The sequence below is a fragment of the Rhinolophus ferrumequinum genome, chromosome 2, assembly GCF_004115265.2.
Source record: "Rhinolophus ferrumequinum isolate MPI-CBG mRhiFer1 chromosome 2, mRhiFer1_v1.p, whole genome shotgun sequence".
In the NCBI taxonomy this organism is placed as follows: Eukaryota; Metazoa; Chordata; class Mammalia; order Chiroptera; family Rhinolophidae; genus Rhinolophus; species Rhinolophus ferrumequinum.
In genome coordinates, this window is record NC_046285.1 from 107,975,760 (window position 1) to 107,995,419 (window position 19,660).

General features: G+C 60.0%; 1 protein-coding gene across 5 annotated transcripts in view; it reads left to right on the top strand.

Annotated features, from left to right (window-relative positions):
- Window positions 1–13,420, top strand: part of SLX9 (SLX9 ribosome biogenesis factor) — a 36,541-nt gene extending 23,121 nt beyond the window's left edge. The window contains exons 5-7 of one of the 5 annotated variants that reach the window (XM_033090979.1): window positions 7,000–7,150; window positions 11,814–11,882; window positions 13,068–13,358. In XM_033090979.1, coding sequence (XP_032946870.1) covers window positions 7,000–7,150; window positions 11,814–11,882; window positions 13,068–13,191 — 344 coding nt within the window. In that variant the 3' untranslated portion in view covers window positions 13,192–13,358. Of the gene's footprint in view, window positions 1–6,999; window positions 7,151–11,813; window positions 11,883–13,067 lie in introns of all 5 variants that reach the window. The other 4 variants (XM_033090997.1, XM_033090987.1, XM_033090970.1 and 1 more) reach the window with 4 other exon arrangements.
- Window positions 13,421–19,660: the final 6,240 nt, after the last annotated feature.

Here is a 19,660-nt window from a genome sequence, read left to right on the forward strand (position 1 = left end):
AGTGGACACTTCTTTGTCACATACTGTTCACATGTCCGTCCCGTCTTTCTGTCCACCCACCAACCTACGTGTTGTCTTCAGAGTAAGTTGCAGACATCAATACACTTTCTCCCAAAGAGTTCTGCTAGAGTTCAGTATTTGTTAATGATACTTTTTATTTTTATTTTGAGGTAAAATTTACATGCAATGAAATGCAAATCTTCAGCGTGACAAATGCACACACCGTGCAACCAAAATCCCTTTCAGGATACAGAACCTCACTGTCCCCAGCTGCCCCGTGACTGCCCAGAGGGAGCCATTGTGTGGTCTTCGTGGGTCCCTGTGAAGGTCACTGCTGTGGACGGCGTGGGAATGCAGTCACGTAGGATGTGCTCTCCTGGTTTTCGAAATACGTCGCGCTGCCTGTGGCCGGGGCTGTGCCCTTCTGTTGCTGAGAAGCGCTTCTTTATATGGACATGGCGTGTGGTGCCCACTTTCCTGCTAGCGGACACCTGGCCTTTTCTCTTAGCCACTCTGACTAAGGCTGCTGTGAACATTCTTTACAAGTCTTTTTGTGGACGTATGTTTTCATTTCTCTTGGGTAAATACTTGGGAATGGAACGCTGGGTCATAGGGTACTCGTATGTTTAGTTTTACAAGCAGCTACCAGACGTTTCTCTAACGTGGTTATACATTTGCACCCCACACCGACGTCGGAGCTCTGGCGCAGCCTGGCTTCTGGCAGTGGGGGTGGCTGTGCGGGGCTGCTGCTCACGGCCACGGCCCGCCGTCTTCCCGTGCTGCTGCTGCCTGCTCGGCGTCCTCTGACTGCGCTGTGCGGAGAGGCCCTTGCCCTTCTCGTTACTGAGCTCCAAGAGGGCTCGCCCTGCGCACCAGTCCTGGGGCAGGTGTGTGTTGCTGATCATTTTCTCCCAGGTGGTGACTTGCCTATGCATTTTCTTGACGATTTTTTTTTTTTTTTTTTGATGACTGGAAGTTAAATTTTGAGTTTTCTTAACGTGTCTCTCTCTCTCTCTCTCTCTCTCTCTCTCTCTCTCTCTCTCTCTCTCACACACACACACACACACACACACACACACACAGAAATTTTCGGCCAGCCCCAAGTTATGAAGATGCCATTATGGTCTTCTAAAAACTAGAGTGTTGGCTTCGAGTTCCTGAGCCCTTTTGACTTGCTGTTTGTCTGGTGTGAGGTACTGGTTACATTCACTTGGGTTTTTCCTTTTTCTTAGTGTGGATATTCAGTTGTTCCAGCACTGCTATGAAGACTTGTTTCCTCATTCGCTTGCTTTGGTGTCTTTGTGCCAAGTCACATGGGCTCCTACTGCTTGTTGAACCTCAGCAAGTACCAGGCAGTCTGCATGGCGGTCACTTCAGAATAAGTCATGACTCAGACAATGGAAGTCCTACGTTTTAGTTCTTCTGTTTTAAGATTGCTTTGGGCAGTCCAGCTCCTTGGCATTTCCGTGTAAATTTTACCACCGGCCTGTGAATTTCTTCAGAGCCACCCCACCACCAAAAATCTAGTTGGGATTATGGTTGGGATTGCAATAAGGTTAATTTTGGGAGAATTGCCATTTTAACAATGTTGACTCTAAGTCCATGGACTTGGTATATCTCTTCAGTTATTTAGATTTTCTGTAGTTTCTGTCATCTGTTGTGTAGGTAGAGTCCGACGTGGGTTTTTTTGATCAGCTCATTATCATTTTTCAGTTTTTAAGCTGTTACAAGTGGAATCTTCAAGAGCTTCATTTTCCAGTTTTCTGCTAGAACATAAAAGTATATTTTTAAATATTAGTTTTGTATCTCTGACCTTGCTAAAATCGTATATTAGTTCTGGCAGTTATTCTGTAGCTCCCTTAGAATTTTTTACATAAATTCTCAAACCATTTAAAATAGAGCCAGTTTTACATCTTCCACCCAAACTTACGTTTTCAAGTCTTCTTATCTTGCTGCGGTGGCTCCAGCCTTGGGTGCAGTGTTGAGAGAAGACGTGAGAATTGCTCCTGGTCTTGGGGAGCGGGGTGGGGGTCATGCTAGTATCCTGCGAGCTGCTTTGTTCAGGAGGGGACCCCAGGCCACAGTGGGGCATAATACAAGGGGCCCTCATGCATGCAGAGGCCCGCCTTACAATGGACTTGCCTGCAGTTTTCTGTAGATTAGCAAACACGGGCTGGGAAGTAAGAGGGAATGACAGGGACGCTTCTCTTGTCGTCTGTCTTCTGAATTGTTATGGGACATAGGTGGGCTTTGAGGGAGCTGACACCAGCGCTCCTGGGTACCATATAGAAACGCAGGTTTCAGCCCATAAACTTTCCCGGGGTGCAGCATAGCCCGGGGCTGGTTTTGGTGGCCTGATTTGCATATGAAATACTCTCTGGTTGCACCTCAAGCTAGTTTTAAATTAAACCACTTAGGGTGAATGAGCCCCCCCCCCCCGCCAGGCCGCTGGAGGTGCCCCCCTAACTGTCATTGCTTCAGACTTGCTGCTGTAGGCCCTAGTTGATAGAAGGGACTTTTCCCCGTTTGCTCACTAGAGGGCTGGCCGTGAAAGCCTGCTCCTCGTGGGACAGACGGCAGCCTGTGGGTCAGCCCAGGGCTGGCACCCTCAAATGGGTTTCCTGCAGAGAAGTTAATGAAGGGACTATGCCCAGATGAGGTCCAGAGGCGTGGAGGGGGCCAGTGGAGGTGCTCAGGAAACCGGGACCAGCCTGGCCTGCAGGAGTCACCCTCCCAGAAGAGGGTTTAGCAGGGTCTGGGCCTCAGAGGACAGCCAGGAGGCAGGGACAGGGGCAGTCAGTGCCTGAGCTCTCCCTTGTGCCTCACTGCACTGCTGTCTCTGGCTAGAGGGGGAGGGCGCGGGCTGTGTGGGGCACAGGGCAGAGGGGTGGAGGAGCGGGGGCCAGCGGAGAGGGCACTGAGGACGCCCCTGGGCCGAGCCCATCAGCACGGAAGTGACACCCCTGAAATGCATGGGTCTCACCATTGTCGGCATTCCATCTGCTGGGCTGGGATCCAACTCTGAGGGCAGAGTAATGTTTTAATTGCAAATATAAGAAGTTATTACACAGACACTCACTAGCAGACTCCCATCTGGCTTTCTGTTCAGGAGGAAGCACTGGCTGGTGGTGTGATATTAGACTAGCAGACCTCGCTCTTCGTGTATGTGTGCGCTGAGGTGGGCTTTCTGCTGCATGGTGTGTGTGGACTTTTCCCGTGGCTTCCACATGCGCCTGCCCCGCTGCCAGCCTTCACTCCGTCCCTCCCATTCTCTCGTGTCCCCAGCACCCAGAGCGGGAGGCAGGTCCATGAGGCACTGCCAGACAGACTGCCCACCTCAGTGGGCCCAGCACCGCCCGCCTGGCTGTCCTCACCCAGGTGTCCGCCAGTGTCTGGCACTTGCTCCCTGGGGTCCCCAGACTGCTCACACTTGGTATCTGCTGGTCTGACAGTTAACAAATGGCATCCAGCATTGTCATTTTCCTTGATTTGCAGTGGAATTGAGCTGCTCTTCCTGTGTTTTTCTGGCCTTTGATTCCTCTTTATGTTTGATTTGTCGTGTTTAATTCTGGGGTGATTAATTTTTAGGAATTGTAGAGGGAGGGATCCACCATTCTCCCAGGAGGGCCTGTCAGCAGTCGATTTAAGGTGCCTCTTCCAGTCCTTGCCTCCTGTAAGGTTCCCTCGCATGTGGGTCTGTTTGCATTTCTGTCCTTTCATAATTTGCTTTTAATATCCAGTAGGCCAACTCTCTTGTTGCATGTTTTTTTCCAAAAATGTTTTGGTTATTTTTACGCATTTGGTCTTAAAAATAAGATTTGGAACAACTCTGCAGGTTTGGTGAAAGTCCTGTTGAGGTTTGACTGAGGCTGTGTCACACTTGTAGGTTGGGTAGGCGGAGCTGGCTCCCGTGGGCTGTCACGACAGCTGGTCGTCCCCAGGCGGAGCTGGCTCCCGTGGGCTGTCACGACAGCTGGTCCTCCCCAGGCGGAGCTGGCTCCCGGGGGCTGTCACGACAGCTGGTCCTCCCCAGGCGGAGCTGGCTCCCGGGGGCTGTCACGACAGCTGGTCATCCCCAGGCAGAGCTGGCTCCCGGGGGCTGTCACGACAGCTGGTCGTCCCCAGGCGGAGCTGGCTCCCGGGGGCTGTCACGACAGCTGGTCGTCCCCAGGCGGAGCTGGCTCCTGGGGGCTGTCACGACAGCTGGTTGTCCCCAGGCAGAGCTGGCTCAACAGCTGGTCGTCCCCAGGCGGAGCTGGCTCCTGGGGGCTGTCATGACAGCTGGTCGTCCCCAGGCGGAGCTGGCTCCTGGGGGCTGTCATGACAGCTGGTCGTCCCCAGGCGGAGCTGGCTCCCGGGGGCTGTCACGACAGCTGGTCGTCCCCAGGCGGAGCTGGCTCCTGGGGGCTGTCACGACAGCTGGTTGTCCCCAGGCAGAGCTGGCTCAACAGCTGGTCGTCCCCAGGCGGAGCTGGCTCCTGGGGGCTGTCATGACAGCTGGTCGTCCCCAGGCGGAGCTGGCTCCTGGGGGCTGTCATGACAGCTGGTCGTCCCCAGGCGGAGCTGGCTCCTGGGGGCTGTCACGACAGCTGGTTGTCCCCAGGCAGAGCTGGCTCAACAGCTGGTCGTCCCCAGGCGGAGCTGGCTCCTGGGGGCTGTCATGACAGCTGGTCGTCCCCAGGCGGAGCTGGCTCCTGGGGGCTGTCACGACAGCTGGTGTGTCCCTAGGCGGAGGCCTGCTCTTCCACCACCCTGGGTGCTGAGCCGCCGGCTGTGACAGCTTAGGCTGCAGTCATCCTTTTCCCATTTTGCCTCATAACGGAGTGTGGTGGTGTTTCAACACACGTGTGACATTCTGCAGGTTCCTGGTCAGATAGGGGACGTTCTGCTGTTCGGTTTTATCGTGAGTGGACAGTGAGTTCTGTCGGGTACTTCCTGGCACTTCCTGTGACTGTGCCTTGCCCTCTGAGTGGCCACTGCAGCAGGCCACCTGGTGGATGTTCCCCACATGAACCATCCTTGTATGCCTCAGACACCCCCTGTTGGACACCACGCGTTAATTTAAAATGCTCTGACTTGGATTTGTTTAGTGTTTGCTGGTCATCCTGGGGGCCACGGGACTCGGCTTTGCTGTCCTTTGTCCCGTGTGGCGGTGGTACTGGGTCTGCCAGCCTAACCTGTGAGGGAATGGTGGCTTTGGAGCCCACCCCTCCCAATTCTTCCCTAGCCCGGGCCCCCAGCCCAGGATGCTGTCCCGGTCCTGGCCCAAGCCCCCAGCCCAGGCCCCCAGCCCAGGTCCCAGCCCTGCCACCCAGGGTGCTTGAATCTGGGAAGAGGTGCTTGGTGTGATGAGGTACTGAGCAAACTGTTCACCCCCGTTCTGGCAGGATGGGAAGTCCCGATTTGCCATCTTACAAATGCTGATAATCCCCGGGCTCTGAGGGATGGCGTGGGGCTCGGGAAGAAGGGCGGTCTGTCCCCCAGACTCAGCTCTTTGGGGCCAGGTGAACAACCTTGCTACACAGGGCCTCCGGGCCACTCCTAACGGGACTGTGGTAGGGACCAGGTGTGTGTCCTGCCTTGGGCCCAATCAGGGTGGGCCTTTCCGAGCTTGCTCTGGGCCGCGCTGCCCTGGCTACAGGCTGGGAGAGGAAAGGAGCTGGCCCCCGCTGGCCTCTGGGAAGCCTGCCAGGCTCTTCTCCCTGGTAGATGATGCATACGGTCAGTTTCTGGAAATTCTCCTCTTCTGAAAGTGCTTGTCAGGGTCCCCACGTGCGTTCACCTTTCACACACTTCCTAGGGCCCCACGCACGCTCTCTGCGTTAATCGGGGGCTGTGCTGAGTCTGTCCTCGTGGGGGCTTCCCATCCAGGCCCCCGGTTCCTCTCAGCCCCGTTCTGTTCCTGGTGGCCAGCACGGCCCTTCTGGATGCTGTGCGGTCATCACCTCCTGCCCCCGCCCTGCGGGCTGACAGGTGTCCACAACCTCTGAAGTGCCAGGCTGCAGTCGCCACCACACACAAGGGGACAGCCGTCGGCCCCGCGTGGGCATCGTCGCTCTGGAGGGGACGGCTGGGAATCCACCCGGCTGTTTGTCAGGAAGGCAGCTTTAGTTCCCTGTTTAGATGTGATTCAGTCTGCACCCCGTTATTTATAGCCCAACATACCGTGCAGGGTTTGAGGGTGAGATGGTCTTCTCACCCCACATCTGTCACTGTCCTCGTTGCGGAGCGTTTTCAGTACCGAGCCTCTTTATATAGAGGAAACATGACGCAGAGCAGGTGAAGCGTGAGCACTGCTCAGTCTGTGCTGCAGCCTCCGGCCGCCTGTGGGCATCGCCTCTGGCGGTATTTGAGCCACTGGCCTGCCATGGCTCCCTGGGGGAGGGAGGGCCTCTGTCCGAGATCTGCACACAAACCACAAGCCGGCATATTCCACGAGCCCCACTGTGGAAGTCACGCGTTCATGTTTGATTAGCAGTTTTGAAATGAATACCTTTTAAAATGGAAATCAGATCGTAAGCTGTGTGTTGTCCAGGGCACAGGCCGCTGCCCCGACTACCGCCTCACCCCCCGGCACTTCCAGGCCCCCTTCCCTTCTGTGACACCCCCACAGCTCGGCCCCTCTGACCCGGTTCATGGTCAGGAATCTGGCTCCCGGCTCCTCCCCCGCTGTCACCTCCTGTCACCTCCTCCTGCGGGGACTCTCCCAGCAGAGGAGGAGGTGATGCCCCCACCCACCTGTGTGGCTGCAGCTCCCCCTGCCCCCACATGGCCAGGCCACCGGGCCCCAGTCCCTTCTCAGGAGGACAAGTCTCCATGCCTGCGGCTCCAGTTTCATCATGAAGCCTGTAATAAAAAGCCGACTTTGTGATCAGGCAGAAAATAGCTCGGAGCCGGCCCTCCTCCCGGCTTCCAGGCAGCTTGGAGGTGCCGGCAGGACAGAAAAGAGCGGCCTGCCCGCCCTCGAGGCTGCCCCCTAACCCCGTGCCCCTTCCTCAGAAATCGAAGCCATAAAGCTGGCCGAGCAGAAGCGCCAGGCGGAGCGGAAGCGGCGGGCCACCGTGGTTGTGGGGGACCTGCAGCCCCTGCGGGATGCCCTCCCCGAGCTGCTGGAGCTGGAGGCTGGCGCCCGGCGGCCGCATGCCAGAAGGTGAGTGTCCATCTTCAGCTGCCTGGAGAGTGACGGGCTGCGACAGCCAGGACAGGGCTGGCTGCTTGGTGCTGCAGCCGTTGCCTGTTTCCAGAGCTGAGGAGGGGTGGGCAGGCCAGGGCCAGCGAGCGCTTCAGCCAGTCCTGACACAGGAGAGACCCGGGCTCCCTGGCTGGAGCCTCAGGCGAGCAGGCAGTGGCTCTCCAGGAGGCGAGTGGCCTGGCCGGCACGGAAGTGCCAGGTGCTGCACCACCCGCTTGCTGCGAGGGCACTGCCAAGTGGCAGCTGCTCCCAGCGCCACCCCTGGGTGCTGTCCCCTCCTACCCTGCTGCCTTCCTCCCGGAACCACACGTTCTTTGGGGCTCTTTCTGCTCCCTATGACATGGTGCTGGAGGAATCCCGGCCTGGCCTCTGGAGGCGGCTGGTCGGCAGGGGCTCGGGAAAGACTCTCGAGGATGTTTCTGGCTGCGTCGCCCACCCTTCATGCTTTACTGTCGTCTCGCGTTTTGCTGTTGAAAACAGTTCTCTCCCAGTAACCTTCCCTCTGATGAGAGGGCCTGGGCCCCATCTTTTCACAGCTTGGGTGGCGGAAACTTGCTCAGTCCACCACTGCAGAGTGGCGTAGGTCGGGTCCTAAAGTGGGGACACCCAGGACATTGGGGCCAGACGAGGGCGGCGCTGGAGCTGAGCCTGAGATGCAGCTTCCATCCGGTTCTGGAACAAAAATTTGACTGGTCAGGTGTTCTTCCTGCTTCCGGTTCCTCATCTGAGAATGTGCTGGGGCCCGAAGGGAGATGGCCACCCGAGCTGCTGAGTGTTTGGGGCTCAGTCAGAGGCCCTGGTGCAGGAAGGTTCCCAGCTGGCCCTCAGCCACTGAGCCCCTGTCTGACGGGGTCACCATCCCCACTCAGTGCGTCGGCTGTTTGTTTGATTAAACGTGCTTTTAGAATAGTTATGGATTCACAGGAAGGTGGCGGAGGTGGTTCCCATGGCCTCACGCTCAGTTTCCCCGAGTAACGCCTCTTGTCATTGTGGTACCTGTGTCACAGTTAAGGGTCCAGTACTGACACGTAAGTAACAAATGTGAGTGAGAATCGACGGACACTTCTAGTGTATTTAGATGTCCTCAACTTACTGTCCTTTCCTGTCAGCATCCCATCCAGGACACTACATGACATTTGGTCGCTGTGTCCCCTTAGGGCTCCTTTGGGCTGTGACAGTTTCTCAGACTTTTCTTCCTCCCCTTTTCTGCTGTGTCCTCCCCCCCGCCCCCCCACTATGGTTCAAGCCATTGTTTCTCAGTCTAGTTGTGTAGGACACGGCTTCCTGGTCCAGGCTGGTGTTATGAGCCTTGCGCTCCCTTGGCTGAGGCCGTCGGTCTCCAGTTGTCAGTGAGCCGCTCACAGTGGTTCACGGCAGCTCTCTCCGGCTGCCGGCCACTCACACTGGCCGTTCCTGGCAGCACAGCAGCCCGTGGCAGCTCATGCCGACCTCCGGCTGCTGATGGCAGCCCAGCTGCAGGGAGAGCCGTTGTTCACATCTTAGCTGTGGAGGGCGCAGCTCACAGCAACCATCGAGCCCGCAATCTTGGCGTTGGGAGCACAGTGCTCCAACCACCTGAGCCACCGGGCCAGCCCCACAGTTTCTGAGACTCTTCTTGATGGCCTTGGTGACCTTGACCGTGGTGAGGAGGGCTGGTCAGGCATTTTGTAGGATGTCCCTCCCTTGGGGTCAGCATGATGACTTCTCGTGATTGGACTGGGGACACGGGTTGTCGGGAGGGAGGCCACAGAGGTCACGTGCGTTCCCTTCACACATCAAGGCTCCGTCTCATCACCATGACCATCCTTGGTGCTGACCGTGGCCCCGGCGGAGGGGTGTCTGTCCAGCCCCTCCACTCCACACCACTCTTCCCCCCGTCCTCTGTGGCCAGAGGTCACAGCCCACACCTAGGGGGACTGTGTGCCCTTCCCGGAGGACGGGGCGGCCACAGAAGGCACGTGGAGCGTCTGCACGGGAGTTTCCTCTTCTCCCCACGGCCTCGTCAGTCGTTTATTCACGTCTGTGTGACGCGTGGATGTTGATTTTAGACTCAGGGCTGGAATCCACCACGACCTGCTGAGGCTGGCCCTGCTCCAGCTCTGGCCGCTGGGAGCTCTTCCACGGGCTCCTGGCTCCCACACACCCTGAGTGGTGACCGCGTTTTGGTTTGGAGCCCTTCCTTCCTCACAGGCAGTGCAAGTTGCTCGGGGCTCATCGCGGGCATTTCCTGCGTTCAGTGTTTCTCCAGGGAGACGGGCTCCTTCTGTTGGGAGTGGTGTAAGAAAGCACGGCGTGCACTGCAGGAGAGGCGGAGTTTCTGGGTGCTCTCCGCCGACAAGTCAAGGAGAGCCACACGTGCACACTGACCCGGGCATGTCCTGCCAAGTCAGGACAGGTTACATGACCATCCTCGCTTTGAACACCAGCTGCAAGTCTGGGGCTCCCAAACCATGCTTAGGCTTGTTAATTTTCCGGAAGGTTGCCACACTCGGAGTTATGGTTTATAAGGGCGGAACGATACAGATTAAAGACGGTCGGGGAGGCAGATGCACAGGCCAGGGCTCAGGAGAGTTCTAGACTGGGAGCTTCCAGCCGACCTCTCCCCTCGGAGTCAGCACCCATGTGTGACAGCGTGCGGGGACCTTGCCGAGCAGGGATGCTCAGTGCGCTGGTGACAGGCGGACAGGCAGGCTTTGCCTCAGTCCTTCAGCGCAGTCTTGTTTCCTGCTGAGCCTCCTGCTGACTCGCCCCGTGGAGCCCCTTCCCCATTTCACGAGGCGGCGGTCCTCTTACCACCCCCTCTAGGAGCCCCTGGAGCAGGCCCTGCCTGTTTCTCACAGGAAGCGTTTGGTCCTCTTTCTGGCTTTCTGCAGGGCAGCACTTAGAGCCAGGGAGGAAGTTGTGCCGTTCAGGAGGGTTCACGCCACAGGGGTCTTTTAAAGCACACACATTGGACAAGTGGCACAGCTCACTAGCGTGTCTGTCACCACCGTCTCTCCAGAGGTGTCCTGAAATCGGTTGGAGACATGGGGTGTGCGGACAGCCTTGTGGCCTTGGGCCCAGACCCCGAGTGCCAGGTCTGGGTCCCCACCACCACTGAGCAAGGCCCGGGGCTGCCCCAAGTCAGTTCCAGACCGGGACGAGGCCGTGCAGGGTGGTAGCGGGAGAGCCTGAGCTGTGCGCTGGCGGCAGCCCTCCCGGGGCGTTCCCCACGCTCTACTGGGTAGCGCTGCTTGGCATAGCCTAGCAGCTGGACACTAACAGGGCTCCCGAGGCAGTGACGCTAACCGGCCTTGTGTATCCGTAAGTGATGAGACTGGGAAGTGGTTCTCTGTGGGCATAGAGCCTCCACAGCGGTGTCTCCTTTCTGAGGAACGGGGGTGGGGTCTGACCACATCACAGTGGCCGGTGGGGAGCTGGCCACAAACAGCACCAGAGGGACCGCACCTGGTGGACCACTGCCCCTCCCCCACACACCTGGTGGACGACACCTGGTGGACCACTGCTCCCCACACACACCTGGGGGCCCGCCAGCCTGTGGGTTCAGGTGAGAATCTGCGCCCGGTGTTTGGTGTTTCTGACACCCTTGGTGTTTGGGGCCCTTGTCCCCAGGTAGGGCATGCCACATGGGCTTGGCCACATCAGGGTGCGCAGAGCAAGGCTGGGAGGCACTGGGTGCCCACTTGCGTTCAGGACTGCAGGCCATGCTGACGGGAGCTGTCAGGAAAGCGCTGGCCTGCTTGACAGTCGGGGAGGCTCTCCCCAGGTTCATCCCAGGTCAGCCACCTGCTGCTCGTGGGGCTGGGGTCCTCTTTCAGCCCGAGCATGTCTGCGGGTCCCTGGGCAGCAGACTGTGGGCTCCGTGAGCTGCATATCCACCATCCACCCGACTTGGCCCTGCGGCCAGAACCAGGCCAGATGCTCTGAGGAAGTCAGTCCAGCCCGGGGCTCTCCAGCCGAGAGATAGGCCCGAGCCCAGACCTGCCTGGACAGTGGGGGTGGACGGTGGCTCTGGCGTGTCAAAGCCCCAGCGCCTGCCACTAGGCTGCGGACGAGTCACTGGCCTGGCGTTGTACACTGTCCTTAATTTGTGGGAAGCCCGCCTGTTGTTCCCCTTGTAATAAGTGGGGCTGGAGGTCCACGGCCGCGCCCCCGCAGGAGGCCTTGCTGGACCCTGTTCTGACTTTCACCTGCTGGGGGCGCCAGCCGGAGGAAGGGAGTCCTGAACCCAGTTCTGCAAGCATGGGCCCCAGGAGAGCTGTGGGTGGTGGGCAAGGGACTCATGCCCAGGTGGGCACAGGGCTGGGGTCAGTGTGGGAGGAGCGGAGCGCAGTGTCCTAGAGGGACAGTCGGGACCACGTCAGGCTGAGCCAGGGTGAAGGGAAAGTCCTGGGTGGGCCAGACTGCCTGTCATGCCTATTTTAAAAGAATCATGAATTAAAGATGAGGACTCCTGGTGTTCTCTCCCGCCCCATGGGTCCCTCTTCTCGAGAGGCCACCTGCCCTCCCAGAGTCATGCTGGTCCTGTGCGATCCGAGAGCCTCCTGTGGGTCCCGACCTCAGAGCACGCTCCCGGACATTACGGGTAAAGTGTGAGCGTCCTGACACCGTCTCTCCACAGCAGGGCGAGCAGCGTGCCCCGGCCGGCCGAGCTGAGCCGCATGAGCGCCGCACAGAGGCTCCAGCTCCTGTGAGTACCGCCCTGTCACCAGTGAGGCTTGGCACTCCCCCACCCCACCCCCACTCCCCTCTGGCCAGCTCTGGGGCACAGCCTGTGTCCAGTGGGGCCAGGAAGCCACTTCCTTGTGGGGGTGAGGGGAACCGCTGCCACCAGCTGTCCAGGACTGCCCTCAGGCCCAGGTCCTCGTCAGGGCCCCCACCTTTTGGCTGTCACCTGGCGTGGACAGTCAGTCATCCAGCGGGCTTCAGGTTGTCCCCGGTAATAGGGAAGTGGGGGCCCAGTGTGGCCTGGTCTTGCCCACGGTCACATGCACGCAGGTAGAGCCTGGGCTGGGCCTTCACCCCACCCCAACCCAAGGCCAGGCTGTCCGGCCACACGGGCCCACATGGGCCCATCCCGGAGCTGTGGCAGGTTTCAGGAGCAGAGGTTTCATCCCGAAGGGCCCCTGGCAGGGGCACCAGTGGCCATGGCTGGGCTTCAGGGCCTGGTTAGCCTCAGCCGGCGCCAGTGCTTCCAGAAGCCGGCAGGACCGTGCCCACTCACAATGGCCGGCCGGCTATAGAAACAGGTGTGCAGAGAACAGTGGCCAGTAGCACGACTCGGGGGCCCCTAGCTGGAGGAAGGGTGCACCTCCCGTCTCCATTGGGGCCGCCCGCACCTGCCGCCTGGTCTACGTGGCGCCCCTTTGTGAGCAGAGCCGCCGGGCCGTAGGGCGCAGAGCTCTTGCTCCCTCAATCCAGGCTGTTTGGGCAGCGCTAGGGGTAGGGTGCCTGTTACCCCAGGCCTTGCGTCTGCGGCCGCGTGTCTGCAGGAGTCGTGCAGGCTGCTGCCTCCCCACGTTTGGCAGGCTCTTTCCTTTGATAAGCTGGGGACGGGGGCTGGGGTGCCAGCACCCCTCTTGCCCGAAGCCCTCAGGCCCACTCAGACCCCCTGCCAGGACCCAGCAAGGCTGCGTGCCCTTCTCCACTCCAGAAGCTCCGGGCAGTTTCACAGCCCGGGCTGCCTGTCTCAGGCCCCACTCCTCGTCCAGCCTTTTGCTGATACCCCTCCCTGTGGTGACCCCTGGCCTGTTCTTTCCACTCCAGGGTCCAGCTGAGGTGCGGGGGTGGGGTTGCCGAGCCAAGGTGGGTCCTGGGTGCTGAATGCTTCCTGCCAGGGGGGTGGGGTCTGCTGACTTTTAACCTTGACTTTCAGCGAGGAAGAAAGGACCCGCTTTCGGGAGCTGCTGGCCAGTCCGATCTACAGAGCCAGTCCCCTGCTGGCCATTGGGCAGCAGCTGGCCCAGCGGATGCAGCTGGATGGTGGCGGCCTGCTCTGAGCTGGCCTGGGCGTGCCGTGAGTGCCAGGATGCACATGAGGCGCCAGAGGGCCGGCTGCCTGCCACGTCCCCAAGCCCGGACTCCACTTGTTGGCTGGTGGGTGGCACAGAGCCCCGTGAGGGTAAATAAACACCGTGTGAGCTCGCAGTGCTGCGCGCTTGCTTGTGCCCCGGCCGTCTGTGGGGCAGGGCGCCTGTCAGGAGCCCCGGGCGGGGGGTTGAGCAGCAGGAACGTGAACTTAAACCCTCGGTCTGAGGATGGGGGTGGGTGCCCTTCCCAGGCCCCCGGGAGTGGGAGTGTGCGGGCCCTCGTCCTGCGTGTCAGGCCAGGGCCCCCAGCAGAGGCTCTGGGCCTGGCGAGGGCTCCACACTGACCACTCATCAGTGTCGGGGACGAGCCTGCACACCCAGCACTTGCTCACGGGGCGTCGCATCCATGCGTCCAGGTGTGGGGCCCTCCAGGCCTCCGGGCTGCCGCGGTGTGAGCCCCCCGTGCCCCGAGGCTGTCCAGGAGTGGGTGGCTGAGCAGAATTGGAGCCTGAGTTCCCTGCCCTCACTGGGCACCCTGGGCCCCTTCCCTGGACAGGGACAGATGAGGCGACTACACACGGACACGTCGCAGGAACTGGGAAGGGACAGATGGGACCATGGAGGCTGCGGGTCCATTTGCAGAGGAGCTGACCTTTGGCCATGGGGACTGGGCCATGGCCAGAGGTCAGCACAGCGGTCCAGCCAGCACCGCCAGCGCCTGCGTGACATAGGCTGTCACCCTCAGCACAGATGGAGTCTCCGTAGGAGAGAAGCAGTTTACAAAGAAGAGTTTGTGACGAGCCCGTTTCTGCAGTAAGATAGGCACCGGAAAAGACGGCAGGATGTGCCCGGAGCGGGTACCAGCTGCCCCGGCTGCCTCCATCAGGCGCGCTGTAGCGGCCGAGTTGCTGGTACTGGCTGCATATCGACTGTGTGTTTTAAGAGAAAACCTCTCCTCAGGTCCTCCATGCCTTCAGTCTGACCGTGGCCGCGCGTGGCTCGGCCCCTCTTCTCGTGGCTGCTCCGTCGGGGCTGTCACTTCTGCCCGGGAGCCAGGACCTTCCCGTCGGGGCCTGCGGTCAGCACCAACTGTGTTGTGGAGGGTGGCCGTGTGGGAGGAGGAGATGGGGAGGCCATGGGAGGAGGAAGGACCAATGGCCTTGTCACGAGGAGGCACCCCACTGACGGGGACCTCAGAACCCGCCCCAAGAAAATGACCCGAGAAGCTGCGAACGTGGGGATGTCACCCCAGGCAGAGAACCTGGGCCCGGTGGTGGCTGCTGCTCAGACAAGCTGGGGTTACAACTGGCGAATGCAGGGCTGAGGCGGGCGGCACGTCCCAGAGCCGAACCCGTAGTTACACGATATCTTCCTGAGGCCACAGCCCGCAGGCACGTTGGAGACGCCACGTGAGCGGGGAGGGAAGTGCTGCAGGCGTCTCCACCCTGGCGTGAGCACAGGTCTTGACCGGAAGTTACGCTCTAACCCTGGAGGCCTCGGTAGGCCGACCACAGGCGCACAGCACAGAAAGGACTCTTCTCAGGCCAGGCCGGAGGCCAGGGGCTCCACACACTGGTCCTTGTCCTTGAGCAGGACGGGGCTGCCTGCCGGCTCTGTCCTCAGGCTCACCTCAGAAGGTTTCCTGGTGGGCAGGCCAAGGGACGGTGACCTCCCCAGCAAACTTCCTCAAGACCCCTGGCGGGGTCCCACGGCCCACCGGGATCTGCCGCCCCCTAAGCAGCCCCCCGCCCCACTTGGGGCCCTAGTTGCCATGTCCGCAGTCCACTCTCCTGGTAGCATGTGTGTCAGTTACCGGTGGCTGTAACAAACACTCCTCACGCTCATGGCCGGGCAGCCCCCACGTCTGGGCCAGGCCTGATCGTCTCGGCTGTCTCAGCCACTGACTGTTTCCTGGGTAACATCACCACACACGGGGGCACTGAGAGCAAAAGGAAACGGGAGTCTGTTCAGTGTCCGCGTGTTCCCTCAGAGCTCTGGTCCCGCCCCTTCATCTTCTGCGGTTTGCCCGGAACGCTGGCGTCTCACGGCCCATGTGTGCATCACCTCTTCCCCTGCCTCTGTCGTCATGTGAGGACAGCAGTCGTTGGCTTTGGGCCACCGTCCTCCAGTCTTAACTAATTCCACCTGCAAAGACCTGTTTTAAGGACGGTCACACCCTGAGGCTCCAGGTTCCCGAGGGTGGTGGAGACTCCTTGATCTGGGATGGGCCAGCCCCAGGAGGTTGAGAAGCTCCCAGGTGAGTGGAACGTCCAGCGCCAACCAGCACTGAGAAGTGGGGCGGGAAGATGAGAGCCCAGTGCCAGGAAGAGGTGGGGCTGGGCTGTGGCGAGCAGGGCGCTGGGAGTGGGGCACTGACAGCTGGAGGAGAGGACCGGAAGGCGTGGACCACAGAGGGCTTGGGGCGGGGGGGCATTGGGCAGCTCCTGTGATGCTGCATGTGTGGTGCCCCTCCCACACCTCGGGCACCTCAGCCTGAGCCGCTGCCAGGGCCCTGCAGCTCGGTGTGCGTCCCCAGCCCCAGCAGGTCTGCTCCTGGCCTGCACTGCGTTCCTGGTTCCCGTTCGTTCTGCCACTCCTTCCTTTCCTGTGAGGGTGGGAGCTCCCACGGGTGGGTTGGCTGTACCAGGACGAGGTAGGGTGACAGATGGACGGCGTGAGCCCAGGCCAGGCCGGGCTGGGGAAGGCCAGCCTCATGTGTGCAGTGTGCAGGGCAGAAGCCCCAGCAAACCCCCACCCCGTTTCCCTGCTGGTCCCAGGCCGCAGCCCCCCTGGAGGTGGGGTTCAAGGCGGAGCTAGGGGAGCAGGGGCCCTGGGGTCCTCTGAGGGGTGCAGTCACTGGCTGCTAGAGGCGGAGCCCTGGCTGGTGTGGGTCCCACCCTCGGACGCCTGGGTGACTGGAGCTTTCTGTGACAGGGTCGCAGCCATCCAGGCCCTGAGACCACCACGCACTGCCCTCACCCCTCACGGGACTCAGACTCCATTTGTGCTGCGCGCTGGGCATCACCACGTTTGTCTTGGACAGAGAGGGTGGGTGGCGCCCAGCAGCGTCCTGTGCCACCTGAAGCCAAGTGCTGCTGACAGGTGCCGGGTTCCCTGACTATATGTCGTTATGTAACAGCAGCCGTGTGTTTCTGGAATGTTCCTCGTGCAGGCAGCCTGGGCTGTGGCCATTGTGCTGAGATGTGGGGCCCAGCCCCTCCATGCCTCCATGGGTTCTTAGCAGCCGTGACCGGGTTTTCCAGGTGCGTGCTTCCAGGATGTGGGACAGCCGGCTGGCTCGGGGAGACGCAGGACGCCCCATTCCTGGGACAGCTGGTCCCCTCTCCTGGACCTGAGGCAGAGGGTCTGTGTGGAGAAAGAACTTCTTCTTTTTGAGTCAGAGACGCAACGAAACTGTGTCTGTCTTCTAAAGTTGTTCAAAGAATATAGATGAAAATGATAATTACGTCTTTCTTAAGAATAGAGAAATTCTGATTGTAAGATTCTTGGTGCCGAATCAGTGATTACTTGGTGTTTCTGCATCTGTTTCTTCTGGTGCCAGAGGCACCTGGGCCGTGGGGTCTCCATGGGGTCTCCCGACGGGCCTGGAGCTTGTCCCTACCTGCGCCTGATGAGGCCCTGGCCAGACCTTGTCTCCGGAGGGGGACGCCCCCGAGAGAGGCAGAGCGGTGGCCGGACACTGCGGGCTGTCAGGGCTTTTCTGAGGACATCCTCACAGCTTCCTGCTGCCCCGTGACCTCCGCCCTGCGTCACGTCAGCCCCCGAGAGGCCCAGCACGGCACTGGGTGCTCTAGAGGAGCGGCCCGGACAGCGCACCCTCCTGACGTTTGGCGACTGGGCTCCCAGCACATGGTGGTCACTCCCACGCAGCGTCTCCTGGGCTGGGGAGCAGATTCTAATTACAGAGCCACGTTTAATTAGGCAGCCCGCACCCGTCAGCCCTCTGGCTGCAGGGCTCCTGTGGGACGAGCAGCCTCCGTGTCCCTCCTGCAGGTGCCCTGGCCTGGCACACCGGTGTCACCACCCCACCGCACAGGCCGGTGTGCCCTCGTCCTCTGGCTTATCCTCTGGTAGGACGCCCCCCTCCAGTTCTGTGTCATTTGTTGCATCCTGGGGTGGGGGCAGCGGGGGCTGGGCCTCCTGGCGGGGCCTCAGTGGCGCCAGGATCACATGCCGTCTCTGCTCGTGTCTTTTGTCCGATGAGAAGACGTTTTATGGCCAAAAGGGATGACACCCCAGTTCCCCCCCCCCCGGCCTGTGGAGGGTTTGTATGTGGGCTCAGCTTGGCAGTCTCCAGACCGTGTCCGTGTGTCAGCCAGGGCTGCTCCGGGCCAGGGTACCTGACCACGGGCCGCCCAGAAAGCAGATCCTTCACCCATAAGGACACCTGACTTGTCCAGAAATAGTCCTTTGCTCCTCAAATTCAAAATACAGCCTCAGTGGTGTTTTTCAGCTCTTCATCATACAAATGTTGGGCACATGGAAGGGAGTTCAGGGCAGTCCCACGTGTGTGCCGCCGGCTGCAGCCCCAGCCCCGCCCGGGAGACCAGGGACGTGCCGTGTCACCTGCGAGTGCCCCCACGGGCGCTCAGAGGGTGACTGCAAACCCAGCACCAGCGCAGATGGTGAGCGGTAGTGTGTCCACCCGCGTTCCTCGCCCACGTCGCGTCTGTCCCGTTTGCTGGGTGGTTTGTTGGTGTCACTTCACCGCGTCGGGTCCTGTGGAGCCTCTGCTGCCTCTGACCACCGTGGGTCGGTGCATGGCAGCTTGCTCGCCTCATTGGGATTTTAGGAGTTGCTTCTGAAATGCTGAATTTTGTCCTGTAATGATGTGAAGTGTGACATGGCACCAAATGTCAGGCCTGCCACCTAACCTGCAAACCTGTCAGAACCTGTCAATAGGTGCTGGACGGCTCGGCTCGGGGGGAAGGTTTGTCCTGTTCCGGGGGTTTGCGTTGTGCCTGTAGGGGATGCCTGGCTTTGCCCTGAGTGCTGGGGGGCGCCAGAGAAGCAGGGTCTACCCTGTGCCCTGCCTGGGGTCCAGGCCAGTCACCTGGGCCCTGCGTCCTTGGTTTGTGTAGATGAGGAAAAGTAACTTCACAGCTGGATGAGAGACTTGGGTTGGTGATGTCCCCACTCTCCTGCTGCCCAGGACTACCTCACATCCTTAACACCAGCTCAGTGGGAATCCTGGGGCATTTGGGGGGCCACGCAGCCTAAACCCCAGATAGGAATGATTGGAGAGAGTGGTCCTGGGAATAAATGCGGGAGAACGTGGGGGCGAGGGAGGGAAGGGACGGCACCCTGGGAAGGGTGGCTCCTGTGGGGCTGCGCCAACGGCTGCCCTGAGGGGATCAGAGGACCCGAGAGGCCACATGGCCGCCCCCCTCCTGCTCCTGCACTCAGACCCCGGCTCAGATGAGCGCTGTGTTGCGTGATGCTGACCCACGGCCCTGGGGAGCACATAGGCTGTGGTGCGTGTGTGCACGTGTGTGTGTCTGCACACGGATTCCCATGCACGTGGTCATGTTCGGCCCCATATGTGTATGTGTTTATATGCCTGTGTGCCTGTGCATGTGTGTGCACATGTTTATGTGTGTGTACGTGTTTCTATCCATGTGTGTGTATGTGTATGCACACGTGCTTTCAGGTCCAACTCACATATCCATTCGGTACAAGGCAGCGTTTGCGTTCAGCGGGGCCTCGTCAGATGGGAGGAAACCGTCATTCCTAATGCTGGAGCACATCCATCAAGGAGAGATGTTGAATTTTGTGGAATTCCTCTTGGCTCCTGTTGAGAAAGTCTTGTGTTCTGTTATTTTTCCTGCTGGGGGGTGAACGATGTGATTAATTTTCCACGTGCCGCGAGGCTTGGCATTCCTGGGCTCGTGGCAGTCTGCACCCTCTTGCTCCCCTGGGGTCAGGCACAGCCATGGACTTGACCTGCCCACAGATGTACATGGACGTGACACGTGACACTTTGGGGAAGCCCCCAGAGTCAGCACACGATGCTCTGAGCTCATGTGGTGACCGGCAGTGCTGTAGCCTGGTCCTGGCAGGAGGACCCCACGGAGCAGAGCCCCTGCCCACTCACAGTGGGCTGTGTGGGCAAAACGGCCCCTGCGGCTGTGGGAGCCATGGACCAGGAGGTTAGTTACAGCAGCACAGCCCCGCCCGTGCTGATGGACACACGTCCTTGGGCCCCACTGAAGATGGAGGAGTAGAAACAAGTCAGGAGAAGTGCCATCAGCAAGTCAGGCCAGAACAATTGAGAAACGAGGACTTTCTGCAAGAAATGGCAAGTCAGGCTTGCCTCTGGGGAGTAACAGCAAAAGAGCGTGCCACTGAGGTTTCTGCCCTGACGTGGCACACGCTGTCCCCTGCTGTCCCCTGAGAAGGCAGCTCACAGCCAGCTGCC